A 25,823-nucleotide genomic window follows, 5' to 3' on the forward strand; every position below is an offset into this window, starting at 1 on the left:
AAGAGTCAGACACGACTAAGCGACTGAACAACAATACAATAATGCTTAAGAGCATACACTTTGGAGTCATACTGCTTAGGAACCCTAGCTCTACAGTTTGGTAAGTTATTTAACCTCTCTCTGTACCTTAGTTTTTAATTTGTGAAATGGAAGTAAGTTGAGATAATAAGAATATTTATCTCACAGGGTTTGGGGAGGATTAAATGGCAGTAAATATAAAGTGCTTAGAACAGTGCCTCGCTCAAGCTTGACACTGTATTAGCTATTGCTAGTATTAGTATATTACCGTTTGCATTTCTAGTTATCTTATGTGCATATGCTACATCTGCCCCAAGCAATCAGAAAACTTTTACAGCGTTAAAGACTGTTTCCCACTTTTCTTTTTCCATTCCAATTGGTACCTAAGACGTGTGCAAAATATCTATAGTAAGCCCGTAACTCCAGGAAGTCTTTTGCTTTGGTTCACCCTCGAATATTACGAAGAGCTTTTCTCTTTAAAAATAGTATCGAACCAGTTTTCATTAGTGTAACAATGAGACAGTTGAGCTATTCACTGTGGCAGCATTGCACACCGTCAAGCTCCCCTGTCTTGGTAACAGTCATAGGAATACTGCTCTCTCTTCTGAGCGGATTCACTTCAAATCAGAGCACCGGTCTGATTCTCCTTTTTGTTAGCGATCTGTCCCTACCTGTGCTCTTCTCTCTCAGGGCCTCAGTAGAGCAATTCATTAACATTCCTTTACGGTGGGTAGCAAAATGATTTTTCAAATTTGCCCCTTAACTCCGCCTCAACGTCCAGGTTCCGCCCCCAGCCCGGAGAAAGGGGAGAGGGGCGGGGCGCCCCAGTTCCTGGGCGGGGCTGGGGTGGCGTGTCTCGAGGCGCCGGCGCCGTGACGCGTGACGTTACCAGTTGACGCAGCCGCAGTGCCGCCCGGCCCCAGCTCGGACCCCTCCCATCCTCCTCCGCCCCTCTCTGTGTCAGAGGTTGGGGCCCCGGGCCGCACGTCGGGCGGCGGGCCGGGTGGCGGGGCGAGAGGGTGTGGACCCGGGCAGCGCTCAGCAGACCGTGTTTGGCTGGGCGCAGCAGCTGCCGCCGCCGCCGCCGCCGCCGCCCAAGGCCCTCGGCGTCCCCGGGAGAGAGACCCGAGCGGTTCCCATAGCCCCGGCGCTCGCACAGGTGAGGGGACGGGTCGGGTTGAGCAGGGTCTGTGTGGGCAGCACTCTTCCCAGCATCTCTGTACCGCAGCCTGGTCAGAATCAAGATGTGACTCATCTCTTACTCGTTTGCCATCTTTACCTCCAGCACGGAGACTTGAACACCGGGTATCCGAGGTCAGTGAGAAGGCCTGAAAGGGCCTTGACAGTCAGGTGATTAGGGACTCGAATGCAGGAACTGGCCCGGTGAATGGAGGCGAGGCAGACGGGCGACGCCCACCTGCTGGTATGCAGGAAGGACCGCACACCTGCAAGCTCTGGCTTTAGTCTTGTTAGCTGCATGGGGCTGCAGGAGACCCCAGAGTGCTTAACGCAAGGTAGATTGTGGACCAAGGGCGGGGGAGTCTTTGAAACCCTCTCTACTCTTCAGGTGTGGTGTGCTTGTATTCTGATTGGTGCTTGCTGAGTCTACACTATGGAAGAGTACATTTCAGCGGAAACATCTTTTGACCAAAGGAAGGTGAAGGGAAGTTGATTTTCCCTCTAGAGAATTGTCCCCCTCCTGCTTCTCTTGGCCTTAGTGTTGACAGAAGCAGGTTAGGGACGCTTGTTAAAGGGACAGAGTTCTTGTAAATTTCCTCTGTAAGGAAATAATTGTTTTCCGTGACTGTTGAAACGTCTAAGTTTCAACTGGTTTCACGTTGCTGCTTTCAGCTCTGTGCATAGCAATGAAGCTGATTTATTTTAAATTAGCGAGATACATGAAGTTTAAAAATAAATGAATTAACCAGAGTATTTATCTTATCTAAGTACTGGTGGTACATGCTTTATGTGCATATCTCAATTAATAATCATAACAACCCTGTCATGTAAAGTCTGTTTTTAACTCTCATTTTATAGATGAGAGAACTAAATCCCACAGCCCTAAAAAACGACTTGTCCAAAGTCAGAGCTGTGATTTAAATCAGGTAATTGGACTCCGGTTCAGAGTCCTTTAAGTAGTATGCTTTACCACTCCCAAGCAGCTTGAGAACTTGCAAGGTGATTTTCATTTGATAAAAAATGCTGGAAACAGGAAGGAAATTGAGGCATCATTTTTGCTGGCAGGGACCCAGGAGTATGTTTTAAAGGTAACATCTGACCTCTAGAATCCTCTGACTACCAAAATCATGCTCTTTCCATCCATACAGTGGTTTTGAAATCTTTGGAAGACTGTAGTTTGGAAATGTGGTCTTCTAGTTTTAGGAATATTTTTTGAAGAAAATATAACATTTGGATTAACATTAGTTTCCGTGTGTGTGCACACATGCAAGGGCATGTGTAATGAAATCATTTAATCTGAAATGGTGAAACTGCTGATAAAGCCAGAATATCTTGTATAATTGGTTAAAATTGGTATTCTTTTCAGATGTGTTAAGATGAAACACTTCAGATAGGCCTTCTGATCAAGAAAAGGAAAACAGAACATTACAGACTCTGGAAAAAACAACTTGGTAAATATTTTGGGTTGTCAATTAAAACTCAGATAGAGAAAATCTAACTTTCTGCTTCAGTCGTAATTTAACCTGCTTAAATTAACCTGCTTGAATTGGTCTAAGAATGGGGGTGGGTGACAGTAGTGTATAAGGTGACCTGTCAATCATTTTACCTGAGTTTTGAACTATTGCTATGACTGACAGTTGAGTCATGTGCTTGGCTTGTGTATCGGCAGGAGAAAGCCAAGGGAAGTGTTCACTTGATTATCTATTAAGTGTCAACTTTCTGTTCTCTCTTTTGCTTCCTCATCAATCTGCCCATGTTATAAAGGATTTTAAAAAGAAAGGAAAAAAATTAGTTGACTTTTGGCTTGTTCTTCATAGAATATTGTGTATAGTTTAACTTAAGTATGTTTGCTTTCATGATGGTCCATTCACATGGCTTTTGGCTGGAGGCCTCAAATTCTTACCACATGAACTTCTGTAGGGCTTCTTAAGTGTCCAAACAAGGCACCTGCAGCTGTCTTGCTCTGGAGCAAATGATTAGAGAGAGAGAGAGCACACGCATACAAAGAGGAAGCTATGATGCCAGTTTTGACAGAGTGACACACCATTCCTTTGCCCTATTCTTTTAGAACTGAATCAGTAAGTCCAGCCCACACTTGGGAATGTGTTAAGCACCACTTCTTGAAGAGAAGAGAGAAGTCACTCAGTCGTGTCTGACTCTTTGCGACCTCATGGACTGTAGCCCGCCAGGCTCCTCCATCCATGGGATTTTCTAGGCAAGTGTACTGGAGTGGGTTGCCATTTCCTTCTCCAGGGGATCTTCCCAACCTAGGGATCGAACCTGGGTCTCCCGCATTGTGGCCAGATGCTTTACTGTCTGAGCCACCAGGGAATCCCTTCCTGAAGGGAGGAATATCAGATACTTTTTGTACATATATTAAAGCTTCCACATACCGGCTATCAACTGTCAGTTTCTTTAGGGGGCAAGTAAGCTCTGTTAAAATATATAGCTACAGCCTTTATGTCTTCCAGGTGAGAGAGAAGTGTAGAAAAGTGGGGAGGTGGTTCAGTCAGATTTGACTTTACAATTTATCCTCCTTTGCCATTGATTAGGCTCAATAACTTGATGTGTTGCCTCTTGTAGTTAATTTTAAAAAGTGACTACTGGCCTTTGATTTATTTGAGGATTCTTTTAGAAAAAAAGAAATGCCATATTGGGCAAAATATGAATTTTTTATACCAAAATATGGATTTTGGTAACATTAAATATATTAGCTCCTAATCTAGAATTTAGAAGTGGAAGGAAGGGATTCATTTTTGAAATTAGTTAAAAAAAAAAAAAATGAGGACCAAAAGACAATTACAGGCTGATTTCTGTGAACATATGGATGAAGCACAAGGTGGAATGAAGATTGCCAGGAGAAATATCAATAACCTCAGATATGCAGATGACACCACCCTTATGGCAGAATGCGAAGAACTAAAGAGCCTCTTGATGAAAGTGAAAGATGAGAGTGAAAAAGTTGGCTTAAAGCTCAACATTCAGAAAACTAAGATCATGGCATCTGGTCCCATCACTTCATGGCAAATAGATGGGGAAACAGTGACAGACTTTATTTTCTTGGGCTCCAGAATCATTGCAGGTGGTGCCTGCAGCCGTGAAATTAAAAGACACTTGCTCCCTGGAAGAAAAGTTATGACCAATCTAGACAGCATATTAAAAAGCAGACACATTACTTTTCTAACAAATGTCTGTCTAGTCAAAGTTATGGTTTTTCCAATAGTCATGTATGGATGTGAGAGTTGGACTATAAAGAAAGCTGAGCGCCGAAGAATTGATGCTTTTGAACTATGGTGTTGAAGAAGACTCTTGAGAGTCCCTTGGGCTGCAAGGAGATCCAACCAGTCCATCCTAAAGGAAATCAGTCCTGAATATTCATCGGAAGGACTGATGTTGAAGCTGAAACTCCAATACTTTGGCCACCTGATGCGAAGAATTGACTTTGAAAAGAGCCTGATGCTGGGAAAGATGGAAGGCAGTAGGAGAAGGTGATGACAGACAATGAAATGGTTGGATGGCATCACTGACTCGATAGACGTGAGTTTGAGAAATCTCCAGGAGTTGGTGATGGATAGGGAGGCCTGGTGTGCTGCAGTCCATGGGGTTGCAAAGAGTTGGACACGACTGAGTGAGTGAACTGAACTGATACGATATGAGAGGCAATATAAATTTACACAGACTGTAAAGCCAAACTGTGTAGATTCGTATCCTAGACTGGCCATATCTTAGCTGTGTTTGTGCTTTGCTTCTCATTGCCACAATTTTCTCTCTGTGAAATAGGGAATTGTTAATAGGTAGTTATTTCTAGCAGTTAGATCAGTAACTATATGTAAAGTGTTTAGACCAGTGCCTAGCACATAACAAGCAGTGAATAAACGTTGGCCATTTTATCATGGTAGCTATATTTTATCATTATAATGGTGAGTTAATAGCATGGAATGAACATTTAAAAAGAATAATGTAACATTGTCCAAAATGTTTGTAAGTCTAAACTTTAGACTACTGATCTTATTGGACCTTGTCACTTTTTATATATATGTGAAGTATGTTTTTATCCAGCTCCATATCCAATTAAAATACTGTTTCAGGTATCACCTGTAGTATAAGGTTATATCTGCATAAAATTCCTAAAGCAGCCTCTTTATGTTGTAGTATTTATGTAAAAGTTCAATTTAAGTGTTCTCAGTTCATAGAAATTGGCTATTAAATGGATCTGTTGGGTCTCTGCATAGCAACATCCTAATAAAAATAATTTCTTTGAACTTGGTATGATGAGAATGTTGGTAAACACACTTGGCCAGTTACTTCCTCCCTCTCACCCATATCCGTATCCCTTGTGGCTCAGCTGGTGAAGAATCTGTCTGCATTGTGGGAAACCTGGGTTCAATCCCTGGGTTGGGAAGATCCCCTAGAGAAGGGAAAGGCTACCCACTCCAGTATTCTGGCCTGGAGAATTCCGTGGACTGTATATAGTCCATGTTATCGCAAAGAGTCAGACACGACTGAGGAACTTTGACTTTCACTTTGAGTCAGTTACTTCTTAATTAAGGCAGACATAAATGACTTTGAAATTGGGACCTCTACAAAGGTATCTCAAGGTTATTTCTTACATATGAGCAGAAACCAAACCATACCTGGAAAGTTTTCAAGTAAGTTTGAAATATATTCTGTAACAGTTAATGTAGAATCTGTATATATTCTGTAACAGTTAATGTGAAATCAGTCTAGTTTGGTTTATGGGCAAGCAATGCAGAAATGTGCACAAAGTGCATACTTCACAGGATTTCTAGTGTACCGAGCGCTGCTGTGTGCTGATAGATACTCACGCTTGAAGTTGAAGAGAATGTCACTGTTGATGAAGTTTAAAAGGAAAGCTGTAGAGTTGATTTATTTTCCAACCCTTAAAACCTGTTTAGCATAGTGAACTATATGCAATACCCTGTGATAAACCAAAATGAAAAATCATATATAAAAATGTCTATGTATAACTGAGTTACTTTGCTGTACCGCAGAGATTGGCACTACATTGTAAGTCAACTATACTTCAATAAAAAAGAAATTTAAAAAACCCAAACAGCCATATAGTTTTCTTTATGAAAAGGAACTGTGGTTAAATTCAAAGAACTTTAACAATCTGAAGATATATGAATACCTTTTATACAAATGATTGTGACTTAATTGTTGTGTGAGATATTTGAGTATGATTAATTTTTTCCTTTATTTTTGTTATATTTGGGATGGGTTATCAAGATGTTGAATATCCTCTTCTTAAACTCAAGTAAACGGAAACCAAATTTTCTTTAGTGTGAAAAAGATCATTTAGGAGTCTCTTGGCCTTGAATAAGTACTTACCTTTGGCAATAGTTCATAATTATGTACTTTCTACAGTGATGCATTTATTTCATTTATGAAACAAGTATTTATTGATAGACTACTGCATACCAGGAACTTTGTTGGATATTGCATACGCAAATGAATAGGGCAAAGACATCCTTAAAGAGCAGTTAGCTCTTGCTGGGAACAGACTTCGGAACTAATAGTTACAATGTGATGAATGCTAAGATACAGTTACTACTGTGGGCATCTGGAGCTCACTACCATTGGGGATCTCTGAGACCAAACAAAATATGCATCAGAGGTATTCCAAGTCAAGAGCAGGAAGGCTGCAGGTGTGTACCCAACTACTTTCTAGGTGTCATTGACTTTATTTCCGGCATTTCTGGCCTACCCTAAGTACAGACTGAACACATTTCTGCAGTCAGAAAGCAGCCTACAGTAGGGTGTTACAAGTGTTCAGAATGAATAATCTTCTGTTGTAGAGGCAAATATCAACAGTATATGGGGAAGACACAAGTGGCATTGATTGCCAGCATCAGACATTTACACAGTATATTAACCTACTGTGTGCCAGAGTTCTTCTAAATGCTTTCCATATCCAAACTGTAAACTCTGTGAGGTAGGTACTGTTAGTTCTCATCTTACAGATGAATAAGAGCACGGAGAGTTAGGTAACTTGCCCACGGTCACGTAGTGATAATGTTCCAACTGGTTTTTGAATCCAGGTGGTCTCAGTCCACATGATGCTCTCAATCCACATTATGGACTGCTTTTGGAACAATACAGTCTGAAGCAGGACCTTTTGACTCTTCTGTTATTCCTTGATAACTGCTTCCTCTTTCTGTTCCTCCAGTCTCCTTCCTGTTGGTGTTCTTCCTTCTTTGTAACCTAGCCCTTTCTCCTTCAGATAACAGTACAGCTGTTCAGCTTCCCTTCTTACACTCAGAGCTGTCAAATCAAACAATTCTTGCTGAGGTGTTAACTGATATTTCTGAGGTTTTAATGAAGCCTTGAGTTTGATATTGCTTGGTATTTGTGTTTTAATTTTTTTAAAAAGACAAGGGTTTAAGAACTGAAGAAAGACAGACATGGTGGTAGAATGACAGATGATCAATTGACAGATGATCACGTTCATATTCTAGAGGTGGGAGAAACCTGTTCCTTGGCCATAGTTATAAGGAGAGGCTGTGGCGTGTGTGCTTGGGCAGGAAAATCCCCTTTCTTGCCTGTCATGTCCTGTCTTCCAGCCACCACCCTCCCACCCCCCTTTTTTTTAAATTAAGGAAGAATTACAAGCCAGTTGTAAAATATTTAAATAATAGTTATCTCTCAGAAGTAATGGCATTGCTAATGTTTTTGCAGGTTAATAAAAGTATATACATATACACAGCACATATGTGCATATGTGGTGTATCTATATGGTTTATATATGTAATACGTATAATGGATAGTCTTTTTTTTTTAAATATATGTAGAGTACTATACATCTTTTTGCTCAACTTGCTTTTCTCCTGCTAACATTACATATATATATGTAATGTAACATATATATATATATAAAATGTAACATTACCTTACATATATCCTGAACATTTCTCTATATTGTTCCCTATAGAGCTGTTTTATTCTTTTAAAAAGGCTTACATATTGTTTCACATAGTAAGAGTATTATATATGGTAAGGGTGTCCCATAATTTAACTATTTTCCTATTAACTAATATTTTTCTATTTTCTCAGTATGATATATAATGCCACAGTGATTGTCCCTGAAAAAACATCTTTGTTTCTAAGTATTTCTGAGAAATAAATAGAGCCCTGGAACTGAAATTTTCAAATCAGAACATGTACATTTTTGTATTATCTGATAAATTGTTCTTCTCAAAGGCACTTTACTCTGTCAACTGTAAGAGTGCCCATTTCCCCATACTTTTGCCAATATAGTTGATTGTAATTTTTCTAAAAATTTTTGCTTTTATGACTAGTGAGTGATAAATTGTGATTGTTGCCAATTGTTAGTGATATTATCTTTCTCTGTGAATTACTTGTTTATATATTTTCTTATTTTTCTGTCAGATTATTTGTATTTTTTTTTATTGATTTGTAGGCTGACCTCTATTCTTGTAGGACCAAATCAACATTTGGAGTTCTGTCTTTGAAAATCTGATGATGCAAGTATTAGATGTTAGTTTTGTTCCTTCATGTGAGTGGGAGAGAAAATAAGTTGAATATAGTACTTGAAAAAGATTTTACAGATAATTCACTTAGAAAAGTAAATTATTTTTTTTGAAAGCTGTTTCTAAGAATTGTGATAGTGGTGGTAGTATTAGGAACTTTGATAAATCTCTGGCCATTGCTGTGTTTGATTAAACTGTTTCACATCACATTTTCATGCTTTTCTTTGTACATCACTAAAATAGTAATTGCCACAATTTCTTTACTAATGTGGACAGCAGTTTTGAAATGAGTCCCATGGATTTCAGGAAGAATGAACAGAATATAGGTGAATCATGAAAATACTGAGAGAATATGTCTTAAAATATGTAGATCAGTGTTAGTTTCTTGTGTAATAGATAAAAATACCATTTAAAATGACATACTTGAAATTAATGGCTGTGTTCAAGGCATTGTCACTGGTATTGTGGATACAAAGATGAATAAAACAATCTCTATTGGTCATTATGATTCAGAGGAGAGAAGCAGGAATATAGGTTAGATTCAGGTTATGTGTCTTTGCAGGAATATCAGGGAAGTGAGACTGTTTTCTTGGAAGGCAGCTATGCTCACCACTATACCACCAACACTATGCTGTTTTTCTCTATTAAAAAGTAAACAATTTTGATTTATACCTATATTGATGATGTTTACTTTGATCACTTGGGCTTCCCTGATAGCTCAGAGGGTAAAAAATGTGCTTGCAATGCAGAAGACATAGGAAACGTAGGTTTGATCCCTGGGTTGGGAAGATCCCCTGGAGAAGGAAATGGCAACCCACTGTGGTGTTCTTGCCTGGAAAACCCAATGGACAGAGGAGCTTGGTGGGCTACAGTCCAAAGGGGTGCAAAGAGTCATACACAACTAAGCACACAGGAACTTTGATCACTTAATTGTCAGTTGTCTCAAAATTCCTCTTTTCCCCTTCTTCATTAATAGTTATTTTGGAGAGCAGTTACTCTAAGATATGAGTATGCTGTTGCTCATCAAAATTTAGTTGATTATTTATATCGGTATGGATTCATAGATTTGTATTTATTAAAGTTGTAGTTTGTTACTATTATTTTCTGCAGTGCCTAAATTGTCCCAGATTTTGCCAGTGGGAGCCTCTTAAAGCTGGTTTTTACTTCCTTTTGACATTTTCCATCATTCTTTGAACACGTTTTTCCTTTATGGAAAACAAAGCTCATCCTGACTTTCCCTGCCCTAGTTGTAGAATTAGTCATTTCTTCAAGGAACCCTCTAAAGAGAAAATGGTTTTTAGAAGAGAAGTCCTCTGCTCATTTATATTGGGGTACTGCTCTCAGGGTCTGTTAATGAACTATGCACACACATATATATACATACATACGCAGCTGTAGCTATTTTTATCAATTTATGTTGAAAGCCATACCTCTAGTTTTTATCCAACACAGGATACAGGGTTAATTCTGATTTTCTTCCTTTATATATCCTCTGACAGTGAGACACTTGGCTTCCATTATTCTTGATATACTTACTAGATTAACTCCCTCCTGCATCCCCTACATAAGCCACCTCCCAGGTGTTTGTCCTCCTTATCCTGCTCCTGTTGTATTCCAGATCACCCTCTTGCATGGAAGCTCTGCTTATCTCTTTGGGATCTGATGCCTTCCTGTTTGGATGACCTTCTTTCTTGCCCAGGCTCTGATACCTGAGCTGGACTGCTCCTGCCCTCTCCCCATGCTTTGGATGCCCTCGTCCTTCCACCCAGGCTCCAGGACCTGCCAAGTACTCCTTCTCATGATGCTATGGCTTTGATACCTTGAAATACTGCTGCTTTCCCTCTAACCTTTTCACCACACAAATGGATACTTAGAGTATTTAAGGTTTTATTTGACTCTGACATTCTACTTTTTGGCCACTGAGACTCCTGTCCCTCTCCTCCCCATGTGTGTATGCCTGCCTTAATCTACTTCAGTTCAGTTCAGTCACTCAGTTGTGTCCAACTCTTTGCGACCCCATGGACTGCAGCATGCCAGGCCCCCCTGTCCATCACCAACTCCTCGATTTTATTCAAACTCATGTCCATTGAGTTGGTGATGCCTTCCAACCATCTCATCCACTGTTGTCCCGTTCTCCTACTGCCTTCCATCTTTCCCAGCATCAGGCTCTTTTCAAATGAGTCAGTTCTTTGCATCAGGTGGCCAAAGTATTGGAGTTTCAGCTTCAGCAGCAGTCCTTCCAATGAGTATTCAGGACTGATTTCCTTTAGGATGGACTGTTTGGATCTCCTTGCAGCCCAAGGGACTCTCAAGAGTCTTTTCCAACACCATAGTTCAAAAGCATCAATTCATCGGTGCTCAGCTTTCTTTATAGTCCAACTCTGACATCCATACATGACTACTGGAAAAACCATAGCTTTGACTAGATGGACCTTTGTTGGCAAAGTAATGTGTCTGCTTTTTATATGCTGTCTAGGTTGGTCATAACTTTTCTTCCAAGGAGCAAGCGTCTTTTGATTTCATGGCTGCAGTCACCCCATGCAGTGATTTTGGAGCCCAAGAAAAAAGTCTGTCACTGTTTCCACTGTCTCCCAATCTATTTGCTATGAAATGATGGGACTGGATGCCATGATCTCAGTTTTCTGAGAGTTGAGTCTTAGACCAACTTTTTCACTCTCCTCTTTTACTTTCATTAAGAAGCTCTTTAGTGCTTTTTCACTTTCTGCCATCTGGGTGGTGTCATCTGCATATCTGAGGTTATTGATATTTCTCCCAGCAATCTTGTTTCCAGCTTGTACTTCATCCAGCCCAGCGTTTCTCATGCTGTACTCTGCATATAAGTTAAATAAGCAGGGTGGCAATATACAGCCTTGTCGTACTCCTTTCCCGATTTGGAACCAGTCTGCTATTCCGTGTCCAGTTCTAACTGTTGCTTCCTGGCCTTAATACAGATTTCTCAAGAGGCAAGTCAGGTGGTCCGATATTCCCATCTCTTTAAGAATTTTCCAGAGTTTGTTTTGGTCCACACAATCAAAGGCTTTGGCATAGTCGGTAAAGCAGAAGTAGATATTTTTCGGGAACTCTTGCTTTTTCGATGATCCAATGAATGTTGGCAATTTGATCTCTGGTTCGTCTTCCTTTTCTAAATCCTACTTGAACATATGGAAGTTAATGGTTCTCATATTGTTGAAGCCTGGCTTGGCGAATTTTGAGCATTACTTTATTAGTGTGTGAGATGAGTGCAATCATGCCGTAGTTTGAGCATTCTTTGGCATTACCTTTTTTTGGGATTGGAATGAAAACTGACCTTTTCCAGTCCTGTGGCCTCTGCTGAGTTTTCCAAATTTGCTGGCATATTGAGTGCAGCACTTTCACAGCATCATCTTTTAGGATTTGAAATAGCTCAACTGGAATTCCATCACCTCCTCTAGCTTTGTTCATAGTGATGGTTCCTAAAGCCCACTTGACTTCACATTCCAGGATATCTGGCTCTAGGTGAGTGATCACACTGTTGTGATTATCTGGGTCGTGAAGATCTTTTTTGTACAGTTTTTCTGTGTATTCTTGCAACCTCTTCTTAATATCTTCTGCTTCTGTTAGGTCCCTACCATTTCTGTCCTTTATTGAGCCCATCTTTGCATGAAATGTTCCCTTGGTATCTCTGATTTTCTTGAAGAGGTCTCTAATCTTTCCCAATCTATTGTTTTCCTCTATTTCTTTTCATTGATCACTGGGGAAGGCTTTCTTATCTCTCCTTGCTATTCTTTGGAACTCTGCATTCAAATGGGTATATCTTTCCTTTTTTCATTCGCCTTTCATGTCTCTTCTATTCACAGCTATTTGTAAGGCCTCTTCAGACAACCATTTTTCCTTTTTGCATTTCTTTTTTTTTTGGAGATGGTCTTGATCCTTGCCTCCTGTACAATGTCACGAACCTCGGTCCATAGTTCTTCAGGCACTCTGTCTATCGGATCTAATCCCTTGCATCTATTTGTCACTTCCACTGTATAATCATAAGGGATTTGATTTAGGTTATACCTGAATGGTCTCATGGTTTTCCCTACTTTCTTCAATTTAGCAATTTGACAATAAGGAGTACATTATCTGAGCCACAGTCAGCTCCCAGTCTTGTTTTTGCTGACTGTATAGAGCTTCTCCATCTTTGGCTTCAAAGAATATTATCAGTCTGATTTCGGTGTTGACCATCTTGTGATGTCCATGTGTAGAGTCTTCTCTTGTGTTGTTGGAAGAGGGTGTTTGCTATGACCAGTGCATTCTCTTGGCAAAACTCTTATTAGCCTTTGCCCTGCTTCATTCTGTACTTCAAGGCCAAATTTGCCTCTTACTACAGGTATTTCTTGACTTTCTACTTTTGCGTTCCAGTCCCCTGTAATGAAAAGGGTGTCTTTTTTGGGCATTAATTCTAGAAGGTCTAGTAGGTCTTCATAGAATCATTCAGCTTCAGCTTCTTCAGCATTGCTCGTAGGGGCATAGACTTGGATTACTGTGATATTGAATGGTTTGCCTTGGAAACGAGCAGAGATCATTCTGTCGTTTTTGAGATTGCATCAGTACTGCATTTTGCACCCTTTTGTTGACTATGAGGGCTACTCCATTTCTTCTAAGGGATTCTTGCCAACAGTAGTAGGTATAATGGTCATCTGAATTAAGTTCACCAATTTGAATTTTAGTTTTTAGTTTGCTGATACCTGAAATGTCGATGTTCACTCTTTCCATCTCCTGTTTGACCACTTCCAATTTGCATTGCTTCATGGACCTAACATTCCAGGTTCCTAGACCATATTGCGCTTTACAGGATCGGATTTTTCTTCCATCACCAGTCACATCCCCAACTGGATGTTTCTTTTTTTTTTGCTGTGACTCCATCTCTTCATTCTTTCTTGAGTTATTTCTCCACTGATTGCCAGTAGCAGATTGGACACCTACCAACCTGGGGAGTTCATCTTTCAGTGTCCTCTTTTTCCCTTTTCATACTGTTCATGGGATTCTCAAAGCAAGAATACTGAAGTCGTTTGTCATTCCCTTCTCCAGTGGACCACGTTTTGTCAGAACTTTCCACCATGACCCTTCCGTCTTGGGTAGCCCTACATGGCATGGCTCATAGTTTCATTGAGTTAGACAAGGTTGTGGTCCATGTGATCAGATTGATTAGTTTCCTGTGATTATGGTTTTCAGTCTGTCTGCCCTCTAATGGCAGAGAAGGCAGTGGCACCCCACTCCAGTACTCTTGCCTGGAAAATCCCATGGACAGAGGAGCCTGGTAGGCTGCAGTACATGGGGTCGCTAAGAGTCAGACACAACTGAACAACTTCACTTTCACTTTTCACTTTCATGCATTGGAGAAGGAAATGGCAACCCACTCCAGTGTTCTTGCCTGGAGAATCCCGTGGACGGGGGAGCCTGGTGGGCTGCCGTCTATGGGGTTGCACAGAGTTGGACATGAGTGAAGTGACTTAGCAGCAGCAGCAGCAGCAGCCCTCTGATGGAGCAGGGTAAGAGGCTTATGGAAGCTTCCTGATGGGAGAGACTGACTTCACCTTGTGGCTTTTAGCATAAACTGTTCAGGTAGGAAAGAGGAAACAACCAGGTTGTTTTTATTCCATCATTTGCTCAGTGGAGGTTATGCAGTAGGTTCTTTAATCAGTCTCCAGTTCATCTTCTTTCAGGGATTGTCGGTGTGGCACTGAAGCAATGTGGCAAACCGTATAGCGCCAGTCAGTCTGGCTTTTCTGTGTCCAGTGTTGTTTTTACTCACTTCCGTTAGGGCAGAATGTCTGCTTTGCTTTAGGACTTTTGTTAAGCATAGCCTTTGCTCTATACATGCTCAAAATACATTCTTTTAACTACTGTTAACAACCGTATAGCAGTCTTCTGTCTGTTGATTTCTGTTAATGATTTTTCATTAACTAGTAATTGGACAAACGTTGGTTAAAACTGTGATACTGCAGTTTTCTGTCTTGACAATTTGAATACCCTATTTCTGTATTCTGTTTGGCTGTGGGCTGTTAAAGCGATGGGTGGTCCCTGTGATTTTGCATGAGGACTGTAGATCCTTTTGGCAGAGAGGTCACTTCCCCTTTTATATGGAGATCTGAATGCCAGGGTATATCCCTCATGGAGTACCTGCTAGGAGTCACTAGGTGCTCTTTTCATCCTCAGTAGTGTGCTGGCAATACATCTGTAAAATGGAAAAATAAGTTTGAGATAGGTTCAGATGTTATTTTATAATATGTAAACCATTATATAATATATGAATATTTGGTTTAGATTGTAGGCCTTCTCAAAGTGTTTTCTCCTTTTTAAAATTTTTACTTTTTTTAGTCTCAGAAGATAAGAAAGAGAAAGCTCATGTTGTAAAAGTTAGCCTGCTAATTTTGTTACTAGTTGATAGATTTTTTTCAAAGTATTGCAGAAGGTAGCATTTCACCTCAGTTTTATTTAAATATAATTGACATATAACACTGTATTAATTCAAGGTATGCCACATAATGATTTGACATATGTATATATTGCAAAATGATTGCCACAATAAGTTTAGATAACATCCATCATCTCGAATTATTACACATTGTTCTCATGATATGAACGTTTAAGATATATTTTCTTAGCGACTTTCAATATGCACTACACTATTGTTAACTATAGTTACCATGCTGTTCATTACATTCCCAGAACTTATTTATCTTATAATTGAAAGTCTGTATCCTTTGACCCTCTTCAGTCATTTCCACCACCTCATGCCCATGCCTTTGACTCCCTGGAGGAGGGCATGGCAACCCACTCCAGTTTTCTTGCCTGGAGAATCCCCTTGGACAGAGGAGCCTGGCAGGCACAATCCATGGGGTTGCAAGAGTTGGACACAACTGAGTGACTAAGCACAGCATAGCACATGCCTTTGACTGCCACCAATCTTTTCAATACATGAACATTTCTTACTTACTTTCTAAACCATAGGAAAAAAAGTGTACCGAAAAATGAAAACGTTAAAGTTTCCCTAGCAATTTTGCCCTGGGTTTTCATATACTTTTAATAATAAACCTTTTGTTACTGAACTTATTTTTTAAAAATGAATTTTTAATTTGCCTCTAAATTATAGTGTATTCAACCACGCAGAAATATGAAATGTTGTAATCCTCTTGTAGACATTATCTTGCAATGTTGTCTCATCCAGTTTTTAAACTTGTTTTGTGACCTGTGAAGATAGTATTTGTGGTGAGTAAACAGAAAAACATTTTGAGAAGGTGATAAGCTAACTGTATGGAATTTCAACTAGAAAGTTGTCTTCACATATCTTTCTATTTTAAAATCTGTTTTTCTGACTCTCCATAAAAGTCATGTATGCTATTTGGTCGTAAAGGATTATTAACTGTGTAGCTTTGTCTAGCTTTTCTCCCCCTTTTCCTGGTTTATCACAAGATAATTTTGTTATAGATGGATTGGGTTAGTCATGTTAATACTCTACTATCAGAGGGATAATTTTCTGTTTCTTAGATCATGAAAAAAAGAACTTGCATTCCTTTTTGCTGATTCTCAGTCCATATATATACACATACACACACATACTCAGTTACACATACATAAATACATTTGCACATGTCCAGTCACAATTTGACGTGTATTATATTTTATCCTGAGCATCTGATAGCAGGAGATCTGCTTACTGTCCAAACTCTGTCTAGAATGAATTTAAACTAAGAAGATTGTTTCTTCATGGAATAATGGGAATACACAGCTGATAGAAGTTAAGAAGGATTACTAAAGCTTAATATTTAAATACATTAAAATTAAGTAGCAGTTTTGGATACAAGTCTAGATGAATTTTTCTAATATAAATGACTGTTATTTCCTGATTGTTGAGAATAAATATCTTTGGTTAGATTTAAGACTAATTATGTCCCTCTTATTTTGAGCCAGCCTTTAGTAATTGAACTTGGACCTCTAGTCATACTTAGAATAGTGAAATCAGGACTTTAAAAATATGATACATTGCTTTATATTTTATGTAGAAATGTGGACATCTTTGTTATTATTGTTCATTATATTTTGCATTCCTGTCATTGAAGAAAACAATATGATTTAATAAACTTTCACATTTATTAAATTCACCGTTCTTCCCCTTACATAGGTTTAATTCTAAATTTAACTTTTGAACTCTTTCAGGCCTTTTAGATGCTATTCTGGAAAAATTTTAGTAATGGATCAAAGGAAGAATGAGAGTATTGTTCCTAGTATCACTCAACTAGAAGATTTTCTTACAGAACACAATTCCAATGTTGTTTGGCTCCTTGTTGGTAAGTAGAATATATTTTCTTGTACTTTATTATTTTTTGTGTATGGATTAACAGCTGCCAGATTTTAAGCAGTAGTTCACTGAAGTTAGAATGCTTATAATATCATCTGTTTGTTTTTTTGGAGACAAGTATTTTAATCTGTGTTTCTATGAATATTTGCTCTGGAAACTGCTCTTGAGGGCTGTTTTCCTTAGACTGCTTCCTTGTCTGTGTTAGGGGAAGTGGGATGATAAGAGAGACCTAGCTTTTCTTTCCTGTTTCAGATCAGCTCTTCCATTTCCCATCCCAACATACACGCAGACTCTTTTGTTTTATTATAAAGTGATAAATCCTCATGGTAGATGTTTTTGCCTAATTAAATCTTATCTCTTTCCTCACTCTTTATGCACCTGACAGTGGAATTTTCCAGTAATGATTTTTTTTTTTGCTTATATTCCAGAACTTTTCTAGGTGTACACAAAAAATACAAAGCAGTATATAATTAAATTGCAGAGAGAGGGAAGTTGTATAAGTGAGTGAATGAATATGAACAGACAAGGAGAAATACATCAAGTACTGAGGAAGGGAGCAGTTACTATAGGTTGTTACTGTCCAGGATGTTTCATGGAAGATTGCTATTTAATTTGAATTTTAGCATAGGAATTAGAAAAGTGCAGGGAGGAAAATAGAAAGGGTAAGATGGAGTGAGAGAGGAAAGGGAGGTAATGGTAATATTTATTGAGGAAATATTTATTAGACATCTGTGTACCATGTGCCACAGGCGTTTTGCGTATGTTATCCCACTGATGTTCATAGCAGAATTATGAAGGTAGCTGATATTCTCCTACTGACCTATTGGGGAATTGAGACCCATAAAAATTAAGTAACTTACACAGGTTACACAGCTGTTTTTTTCCTTGAGTGTAGCCTTATGCTTCTTTCATGATGCTGTGTGGTAGGGTTACAATAGAGGTGAAGTGTATATAAGGGAACTGTAATGATTTATGGTTTGTAGGTAGGATTGGCTTACCACTTAAACTTTGTTTTTTCTCCCCTAATTGATGAACATGAACTGTTCTAAATTATCATAATGAAAACTTAGAAGTAAAATGAAGTGCAAAAAGATACTATGAAATATAATTTCATAAAAACAGCATTGAAAATTATCTTTTAGTTTAATTAAAGGCAGACATCTTTCTTATATTCTATGTGCCCCCTTTCCTATCATTTAGAATTTCTGTTTTTTTGCATGGTATACAGCTCCTTTCTTTCAGGTGAAAATAATAGCAACAACCAGGAAAACACTGAGGGGCTGTTTAATCTCTCTGTTTTACTAATGGTCTTACAATATGGAAGGGCATGGAGGGGGGAGGGACATTATACGCTGAAAGGGCCACAGTTCCCAGGTGGTTTGCTTTCTGAGATGAAAGCATGCTTTCTCAGCAAATACCTTTGCCTTTCTGAAGAGCCCATAGCAACTTGCTGTTCACACAGTGACTCGTGGTAAAAATTAATACAGGATGACTTTAAGTTTAAAACAATATTGTATCATCAAAAGAATTGTTCAAAAGAATTGTTCTAGAAATAAATTTTATGGGCAAATCATAGCACTTGCTACCTCAAAGCTATTAACATCAGTCTAAGCTACCGTAAATAATGTTGTATTTTGACTCTCAGTGACTGCTTTGTTTTAGTTACGTTAACATAATTTTTTAAAAGTACAAACTTAATACAATGTTGCTAAAAGATTACATATATTGAGTTGCTTTATATTACTTTGTCTTAATCTAGAAAATAGTTACACTTTTCAAATGCATAAGTAAAAGAAAATTTATCAAAAAATGCTTTCTTGTATTTTGTCATTTATGTATTAATGAGCTAGGTTTTTTGGGAGGAATATTACAAATTTTATAAGTGACTATAAACTTTTCATGAAAAATGGTCAAATATAGAATAGCATGTATTGAAGTGTATTTAATGGTGTTCTTTAAAACTAAGTTATTACCAATTGCAACATAATAGTATTAATATTTGGTGGCCTATTTAATATAGATATGCCTTTAAGTAGGTTAAAATTCTCCCTTCTTTCCAACAGTATTTTAAAAGCAGAGACTGTTGATTTTTTTAAAAAGCGACTTTTCTCTGATGTAAAAAAAATCATCAGTTTTCTTTGTAAGTGACTGTAGCCTTTAGGAAATAGCTTAGGAGTGAACTCTGAGTCTAATAAAGGTAGATTTCTTTTCCCCAGAATATTCAGAAATATGGGCTTTCTCTTCCCAGAACACTTTGTGTATGTTTAATAACTGAAACTGTACAAAGTAGTCTAAAATGAAACAAAGCGGTTTTACTTGAAACATTGTTTTACTTGATCTGATTGAAGTCTGTATTTTTCTGGTGAATGACTAAAGAGAATGAATTTGAAAGATGGGTAAAGTAGAATCAACCTCTGGTTTTAAAAATTCAGGTATTGTAAGAGGACATGTTACCATATGGAAGAAAATCCTCTCGTTTCTGAACATGATAAATGATCTTTTACTAACAAATTTTTATTAAAATGTTAAGGTGATCAAAAGGAGATGTATAGTGAGATCCTTTTTTTGCATTCTTTTCTTCCAACAGCTACTATTTTGTCTTGTGGATGGATTATTTATCTCACGTATTATAATTCTCGGAATGTTGGTCTTATTTTAACACTGGTTCTTAACAGGTTATACAAGCATGGCTATATTCATATTGGTAAGTCTGAGTAATTTTTTTCTTCTGTGTAATCTGGAAATTGTAAGTTTATTTTATAAACAGACAGTAGCTTTAGAAATTTACTTTTGTTTCATGAAAGTTAATCTACCTGAAATTCTCTAATATAGTACTCTGACTAGAGTTGAACTACCATTTGGTTATGTCCTTTACTTCATTCTTATTTCTCAAAGTGTTTCTGTAGTAACCTATTGACTTTTTTGGCTTACAAGAGATCCTCATTAAAATAATTTGAAATATCTGAACACATATAAAATATGGAACTGGATATTTCTCAAGATTCTACCATCCAAAGAAAATTTCTAATGCTTGATGTTTTGCTTTTTTAAAAAAAAAAACTGATACTTAAAAGATTTATAACTAAGTGGAATCATCTTTTGTACTTCCTTTTGTAGCTTTTGTTATTAATTTAACTTGACTACTTATAAATGGGAAGTACGCAAGTAGATAGGAGGGTATATTAGGAAGTCATATTCTTTGTTTTCTTTTTTTTTTTTTTTTTGTTAATTGGTCAATCCATGTTTACTTATACATCATGTAATCACCACCAAGATGAGAATATAGAATATTTCCAGCAAAGTCATATTCTTTGGAAAAACCCTGAACCACTGGGAAAAGGAGGTGAGGGTTCACCCAATAGAATATTTCTGATCTTCCTTAGAGTACCTCTTAGTGGTCATAAACAAAAGTTCTCTCAAACATAAGTAGTCTTTCATTAATTTGAGGCAATGACTGGTTCCTGGAGTCACCAAAATTAATGGAGAAAAATGGTGAATTAGTCACTGCTTTGGGATCATTTAATGGCTGTGCCTAATTAAGAGAGTTACTCATAGGAAGTAGCTGTTAAACTCATGTCCTCATATAATTATTTAGTAACTCAGTTCATAGAAATGATATCTATGGCACTTTTTGTTATATTTAAGGGAAAAATGACAAGATTAGTAAGGCTGTAAGGATATCAGGAAAGAAGTAGGGAAAGAACTTTTAATTATTGAGTAAATTGAATGTGAAGATTATTTAAAGCTTTTAGGGCTCTACTGTTTTTCAAAACAATTACATTAATTGCTGTTGTGTTTTTTTTTTTCCCTACAACAGGTTCATTTTCTTTCTCTGTTCTTTCTGGAAAAGTCATGGTTCGTGAAATCTATTACATTACAGAAGACATGTCTATTAGGTAAAAATAAATATCCATCTTAAATCTGAAATACTACAAACTTTTTTGATTATAATACTGAATTGACTATGGCTTGCTTTTTCAGAGTAACAATGTTGGATTTTCAAATAAAACCATAAATCAGCAATCATTTTTTTCAGTGACTCATACTGGTGAATTGATTTTTTTTTTTAATGTTTCTATCAGTGGATTGATTTAGCTAAGGTTTACACTGGCCAAAAAAATCATATTTGAATAGCAGCTTATAGAAATGAATAATCTCATATCATCCCTAGTTTTGAAAATTGAGCGTTAGATTACTTGACCATTTTTGTTGTAGAATTCATTGTGGTCATTTGTTATATAAGCAATGATCAGGGCTGTTGATATCTCTTATCTATTATCCCCTTTTTATAGATAGTCAATTTTTAGAATAATTTAACCTTAATAGCATTTCTAGTTTTACCTTAAGAAAGAGATGAAAATTGAATATAATGAAAAATGATAGTTCATATGTTTGATATATTCTGTCTTCTGTAAGCATTGAAAGAAAAGCTTAAATTCATTACTTGGATAAAACTTGAAGATACTAAATTAGTTGAGAAGTGCTAGAATTTGGCAGCACTCACACCTCACTTATAACAGTAGAGCTTGTAAGTCCAAAACTGTTTCCAAGTTAAAAGTTAGGCTATACTTCCACCCGTTGGGGATGTGAAGTGATATGTCGTTATAGAAATGAAAGAAAGTCTTTAAAAGTTTTCCCTTTGAGTGCTAATATCTCCGTTTCAAGATTTGGCTTTTTTTTTTTTTTTTTTTAGTTTATATAATTTTAATTTAATTTAAAAAATATAACTTTAAAAACAAAAAGTTTTTTCTGTTAACACTTTATTTTCCTACTAAATGTTATTTGGTATTACAGTTTACCTAAATAGAAGATTCTATGAGCTTTTGCAGATCTTCTTTTCCTTTCTTGATTGGAAGAGTATGAAACATCTAAGTATGCTAGTGTCCAGTTTTCTGTATTTCCCTATTATCAATTGCCTGCTTTTTATAATAGCTAAGAAATGAGTTAAATAAATTGTTGCTTAAGCTTTCAATTTTGTAATTTATCTTGCTTAGAATTCAAGATGGATTTATAATTTTTCGGTGGTGGAAAATGTATAATCCAAAGCAGAAGCAACATGGTAAGTTTTCATTTTTTCATGTGTTTGAAATCTTCAGTAATATAATCAGAATTTTCATTTGTAGATGTTGAAATGTTTCCCATTTGGTAATAGATAAAAATATTTTTAAAAGGTTTGGAGTTTACAGAACTGATTTTAACATTCCTTTGCTGAAAATCCTTCAGCAGCTTTCCTCTGCATGGTTAAATTTAGTTTCCTTAGTCTATTGTTTATTTAGGGTTATTCTTAGCATGACCCTTACCCACATTTCTAGTCTTACCTCCCATTATATCTGCGGACTTAATCCCATACTGTGGTTAAAGTGGCTTCCTAGCACTCTTTGATCACTCTACTAAGATACTTATCTTTTCAGCTTCTTAGCTTTATTCATACTTTTATGTAACATTGCTACTAATTCGCATTTATCTACTATGGTAAGGATGTGTAGAAAAGAGGAAGTGCATCCTCTAGACTCTCTTCTGTTTCTGCTTTTTATCATCAGAATTTTATCTCAGTATATTCTGCTCACCTGTTCATTTCACAACTCTAGGTGCGCCTGTCTGTGCCTGTAACTTTCTTCTCTACATTAACCACACCAGTGGCCTGGAGGAGAGGAGACCTTGTCTTTACTTTCTAGAATAGTAATTGGCAAACATTTCTGATCTCAGGATTTGTTACATTCTAAATAATTGAGGATTCCAGCAAGCTTTTATTTATCAAGTTGTATCTGTTTAATATTTGCTTCATTCAAAATTAAGCCTGATCGTTGTAGAAACATTTTTATCATCAAAAACATCTTTAATAAATCCATTACATGTTAAAATAAATAGCACACTTTATGAAGAATAATTTTTCCAAAGCAAAAATATAGTGAAAAGACTGACATAGTTTTAAATTTTGCAGATATTTTAAATGTCTGTCCTAATGGAAGGTAATTGAATTCTCACCTCTGCTTTCATATTCATATACTTCTTACAGCCTTTAAAAAAATCCCATTGTCCACTCATTTGAAAATGACTGATAAAAAGTCAAATATCTTAGTATAATAATATTATCAAAATAATTTTGACTTTGTGTTCCCCAAGAAAGGGTCTCGGGATCCCCCCAGAGGTCCCTAGACCGTACTTTGATAACTACTTTTAAGGAGAATTTAAGTGCCGCCTGGGAGTGTAGGGTCAAAAGAGAATGAAACCCCTCCACCTTTTCTTGGGTATGAGGACCTGTGTTTCAGGCTCCCCAGTGAAATTTTGAAATGGTGGTTGGTTCTGTATAATTTTGGAACTTTCCAGTTTAATGTTGGATTGTGTGTGTGTGAGCTCCCCTAGGAATCTCATCATGATGTATACCATTTTTTCTATAGGAAAACAGATTTTAAAGTTCTGGAAGTTTGAAAACTTAGCAAAAGTTTGAGCTATCCTAAATTATTTTTAGATTTCCCTATTGTTTCCCTATTGTTTAGTCTTTTTTTTTAAACTATCATTGCCTTGCTCCCACATATCTTTCATCCCTCCTATATAATACATAATTTACTCTACCTTGAAAATGTTGGCATTAATGGGTTAGAATTTGACATCTGCGGAGTTAATGAAACCAAAATTATTAGAAAGAATAATGGACAAATTTCATTTCTGGAAAAAGTTTTCTAAAAATTAGAGTTGTATATTAGATAATTTTGAACAGAAGCTGAATGACTTCTTAAGATGAAAGCGTTCTGCGGACCTTTGGAATAGGCTTTCTGCAGTCTCTCATCTGTGATTGAGAGTGGCTGTGTCATTACCCTTCTTTAGTCTGTGGTTTTGGAATTTTGGTTGTTAAACCAACCTTTTTACCTCATTTCTTAGTAGTTATTATAAGCATTCTCACAGGAAAAGAAAATGTCCTTTAGATAATATATTAGTGCATTGGGAATCTTTTGTTTTTAAGTTTTGACTTTTTATTAATATGAAATCTGAATACATTTAGAACTTTGAAGCACTTTCCTATACTGCTTAGGTATTGTGGAGAGAATATTCTTGATTCTTTCTTTAATTTGACTGTAAGTCTTAAAGGTGGTGCTTAATTAAAGATATCTTACACTTTAGAGATGGTTAAAGCTCATTCCTGAGAGCCAGGTTCTTTTGAGTTCAGTTCTAGTTTCTAACACATTCACTTAATTTTGGGCATGCCCAGTATTTCTACCCTAGATTTAGTTTGAAAAGTCCATCTAGCTTGTGCCTTAGAGATAGATTACTTTAGGAGAGTATTTTTCCTCAGCCTGTCATGCTTCTGTTAATCTTGGAGTCTGTGTGGTATTTGCTGTTTTGATTTAATCTTATTTTTTTTTTTACATGTTAGTTAACATAAACTTTCGAAAATAAGGTTACAGTGGAGCCAAAATAAAAGTTCTCTTCATTTATGTAGCTTGTTTGTGGTAAAACAAACTAACCCACCCTATTTGTATATTTGCATTAGAAGTTTTTATTCCAGATTTTTTTCCCCCTTGGTGTTTTAAAATGATAATGTGAACTGATAAAGCTGTAGGGAAATGGTGGGTTGAGGAGGCCCATTTAACCTAACACTACCCCACCCAATGCTCCTGACCCCAGAATTCCAAGGAACATAGAAAACAACCGATTTTTCTCAAAATCAATCATCAATTTGGTAACAACTAATGTCCTCAAAGCCCCCTCATTTTGCAGATGGAAAAATCCTCAATTCCTGTGATTATAGCTGTTAAAATCAAGACAAAAACCCAGATCTGCTAACTTCCAGTCTAGTGTCCCTTGTATTTGTTAAATAGCCTTGTCAAATGTGGCCCAAGAGGATTCTTGAAGAGTCTTATGTATAAATAAACACTTATCACAGCTTATGGGTGGAATGAAGACATTTGCAGTATCCAGAGGCAACTGCAGATTGTAAAGTAGGCTTACTGGGATTGCCCATTTCAGAATTTTCATTGATGTGGGGGATACCATCTTAAATTGTTTATAGTCTTTTGTTTTGAAGAAAATAATTACTTCATTTTATCATGAAATGTAACATCTCCTTAAAGTGGTTTGCTGTTCACCAAAATTCTTGAATGAGGGTCAAGAAAAACTGACCCAAGTTCTTTAAGAAAGAGGTAACTTTTGGTGAAAATCTTTATTTAATTTAACAGATAGTTATTTTGCATTCACTTTACTGATCATTGTGCTAATCTGGAGAGGGTATAAAAAATAAAGACTGTTATCTAAATCTATTTGGGGGAATACATGCATACAAACAATTGTAATTAAAGAAAAAAGGGAACAGTGAGTGTGTGTTGAGGAAAAACAGTGAACCATCCTCAGAATTACCAACTTTGATATGGACCACTTGGTGTGGTCCCAGCAAATTCATGATTTGATGGTGTTTAAAGTTCTGTCTATTTGTCAAGGAGGCAGAATGGTAGAGGGCTTCCCAGGTGGTGCTAATGGTAAAGAACCTGCTTGCCAATGCAGGAGATATAAGAGACCTGGGTTCGATCTTGGGTTGGGAAAATTCCCTGGAGGAGAAAGTGGCAACTCACTCCAGTATTCTTGCCTGGCGTATCCTTTGCACAGAGAAGCCTGGTGGGCTACAGTCCATAGGGTCCCAAAGAGGCGGACACAACTGAAGTGACTTAGCACGCATGCATACACGCACAGAATGGTAAAGCTGTTGTGAAAGTTCCATCTCTTAAGTAGCATGCTTGGTGATGACAGTGACTAGGATTGTGTCAGGCATAGGTGGAGTGGACGGGAGGGTAGTTCAGATG

The 25,823-nt window shown here is 37.2% G+C and overlaps 1 protein-coding gene across 9 annotated transcripts in view; it reads left to right on the plus strand.

The window, feature by feature from the left end:
- The first annotated feature begins 1,019 nt into the window (after positions 1-1,019).
- The window catches only part of BLTP1 (bridge-like lipid transfer protein family member 1), a 200,550-nt gene continuing 175,746 nt past the window's right edge, over positions 1,020-25,823 (plus strand). For 8 of the 9 annotated variants that reach the window (XM_061142286.1, XM_061142290.1, XM_061142293.1 and 5 more), the window contains exons 1-6: positions 1,020-1,177; positions 2,564-2,648; positions 16,890-17,020; positions 19,619-19,735; positions 20,849-20,927; positions 22,026-22,090. In XM_061142286.1, coding sequence (XP_060998269.1) covers positions 16,924-17,020; positions 19,619-19,735; positions 20,849-20,927; positions 22,026-22,090 — 358 coding nt within the window. In that variant the 5' untranslated portion in view covers positions 1,020-1,177; positions 2,564-2,648; positions 16,890-16,923. The remainder of the gene's footprint in view (positions 1,178-2,563; positions 2,649-16,889; positions 17,021-19,618; positions 19,736-20,848; positions 20,928-22,025; positions 22,091-25,823) is intronic. The other variant, XM_061142287.1, reaches the window with a different exon arrangement.

Source organism: Dama dama, chromosome 5 (genome assembly GCF_033118175.1).
Source record: "Dama dama isolate Ldn47 chromosome 5, ASM3311817v1, whole genome shotgun sequence".
NCBI classification, from domain to species: domain Eukaryota; kingdom Metazoa; phylum Chordata; class Mammalia; order Artiodactyla; family Cervidae; genus Dama; species Dama dama.